Genomic DNA, 2,526 nt, shown 5'->3' with positions numbered 1-2,526 from the left:
TGTTTTGAGGGTGTAGACTATGGCAGACTCTCTGTTTCCCACCACAGATGTCGCACAGAGGGGCTGAAGTCGGTCTGCTGACACTTTTATTGGGTCCACCTTAAAATTTTATTAGTTGTCTACATTTAAAGATCACGAGATCTTATACACAATTCCGTGTCTGCTGCTGTTTGAAAACCAGGCTTCCGGCCCAGACAGGACTCAAGGCGCCTCAGGCTCACGGTCCCCCACCCTGGGTGGTCTCTTCCTCTCCTGTCTCTTGGGCAGGAAAGTTCAGGTGCAATAATATTCCGGTTATAGTTGTAGGATTTGCTTCAGACATTGTCCCCCCACCCCCACCGCGTTTCCTCCAATCCCCGTTGCTGTCTACAAGCTGGGGGAGGGGACAGCAGGGACCCCGGTGACCCAGACGTCAGCCCTGGGGTTGAAAGACTGCGAGGAGCCCACACAGCGCCCCGATAAGATGGGCTGGGGAGAACGAGGATCTTGTTAGGCTGGTCGGGAAGAATATTTACTGCGTCAACAGCTTCTCCCGTTGTACTGAGGTCTGTGTCCCCCCAGCAGGAGCCTGATTCTGTGACCTCTCACTTGTCACCCAGGCCTGAGACCACTTCCGTTTGGGATTTTCCAAAATAAGGAGAAGAAAAACGCTAAAAATGTCCCAGAACACGCTCTTTCTGTGAAAAACAGACACATCACCACCACCACCCTGCCGCGAAAAAACCCTCAAAAACAAAAGAAATCCGAACGGACAGACAGAACTTCGTCTGAAGTATTTTATAGAGAACATGATCGTAAACATGATCTCAGATGACTTACAGGAAATAAGGCCCTCCAGACCGGCCTGCTCCCTATTCGGCTACCGGTCCCCGCAGCCGCAGTCAGCTCACCTAATAATTTGAGACACGCGTGTGTGGGTGGCCACGCGGCCGCATGAAATGACAGTGACTCCGGGGAAGCCCCGGGTTGACTCTGCCGGAACCGGCCTAACTCGGGGCTCAGCGGTGCTCCCGCGCGCGTCCCGCAGCCTCGGGAGCCGTTCCCCGCGCTCGGCCCGAAGCCCATTTATTGCGCGCGGGCCGGATCACGGACGCACCGCGGGGCCGGCGGCCGAAGGGCAGGCCCGCACTCGCCCCGCCCGGTGCGCCCGCTCCGCAGCCCCCGCCCTACCCGGCCCAGGCCCAGGCCCGGGCCCGGGCCCGAGCCGCCGGGAGCAATGGCGCCGACGCCCGGGCGCCTCCCTGCCCCGGGTCCCGACGCCGCCCGCGCCCTCCCCGGGCGCACGGTCCGCGCCTCGGGGGAGCCCCGGGGCCCCGTCCCTCGCCAGCCCGGCGCCCCGTCCGCTCCCGTCGGCTCCAGCCGCAGCCATTTTGGAGCGCACGAAGACAAAGAGCGAGGCCCCGCCGCCGCTCCGCTGGGCCCCGGCCGCGGCCGCCGTCCGCCGCCCCCTCCCGCCGGCGGCCCCGGGCGCGCCCGGCGGCCCGCAGCCCCACACCCCGCGGGGGCCGGGCGCCCACCGCCCGTCCACCGTACCCGGCGGCCCGCCCGCGCCTCGGCCTCTGCCGCTCGCAGCCATTGGCCCAGCCTTTTAAGCGCACGCCGCGGCCAATGGCGAGGCGCCCGGCGGCCGGGCGGGGGGGCGCCAGGGCCAATGGCGAAGCGCCGGGCGCCGGGCGGGGGCGGGCGCGCCGCCGGCGGGCGCGCCGCCGCGCATGCGCACTGCGCCGCCGCCCTCCCCCCCGCGCCGGCCGCCCGCGCCCCCCGCCCGGCCGCCGCCCCCGCCCGCCCGGCGCGCGCCGCCCCCCGCCCGCCCCCGCCGGCCGCCCGCCTGCCCGCCCGCCCGCCCGCGCGGAGCCGCCTCCCCGCCCAGCGCCGGCCGAGCGGCGGCGGCGGCGGGCCGAGGAGGAAAGATGGCGGCGGGCTCGGATCTGCTGGACGAGGTCTTCTTCAACAGCGAGGTGGACGAGAAAGTGGTGAGCGACCTGGTGGGCTCGCTCGAGTCGCAGCTGGCGGCCAGCGCGGCCCACCACCACCACCTCGCGCCCCGCGCGCCCGCCGGCGCGCTCGGGAACCACGCCGGAGCCGGAGCGGCCGAGGGCGCGCCCGCCGCGGCGCCGGAGCCGCCCCCCGCAGGTAGAGCGCGGCGCGGCCTGAGCGCGGGCGGAAGCCGGCCGGGCCCGCGTCCTCACCGAGCCGCCCCGCTTGTCCCCGCAGGGCCCGCCGCCAAGCTGAACGCGCTCGAGGCCAGCGCGCCGCCCGGGCCCGGGGCCGGGGCCTGCGCGGGGCCGGGGGCCGCGCCCGCGCCCGCCGTCAAGCCCGCCGCCCGCAACGGCCCGCCCGGCGGCCCCGGAGCCGCGCAAACTTTGAATGGGAGCGCCGCGCTGGGGAACTCGCTCCGCGCCGCCGCCGCCGCACCTGCTGTCAGCCTGCTGCACAACGGGCCCGCGCCCGCGCCGCCGCCCAAGCCCGCCGCCGCCACTGTCATCCAGACGCCGCCCTTCCTCGGCGCCCCCGCCGCGCCCGCGC

At 71.6% G+C, this 2,526-nt stretch overlaps 1 protein-coding gene across 1 annotated transcript in view; it reads left to right on the top strand.

Moving 5' to 3' along the window:
• Nucleotides 1-1,849: 1,849 nt before the first annotated feature.
• TAF4 (TATA-box binding protein associated factor 4) overlaps nucleotides 1,850-2,526 on the top strand; it is a 56,070-nt gene continuing 55,393 nt past the window's right edge. The window contains exon 1 of the mRNA XM_039864739.1: nucleotides 1,850-2,526. Coding sequence (XP_039720673.1) covers nucleotides 1,911-2,526 — 616 coding nt within the window. The 5' untranslated portion in view covers nucleotides 1,850-1,910.

Source organism: Pteropus medius, unplaced genomic scaffold, assembly GCF_902729225.1.
Source record: "Pteropus medius unplaced genomic scaffold, Ma_sr-lr_union100, whole genome shotgun sequence".
In the NCBI taxonomy this organism is placed as follows: Eukaryota; Metazoa; Chordata; class Mammalia; order Chiroptera; family Pteropodidae; genus Pteropus; species Pteropus medius.
This window is presented reverse-complemented; position numbering and strand designations above follow the sequence as displayed.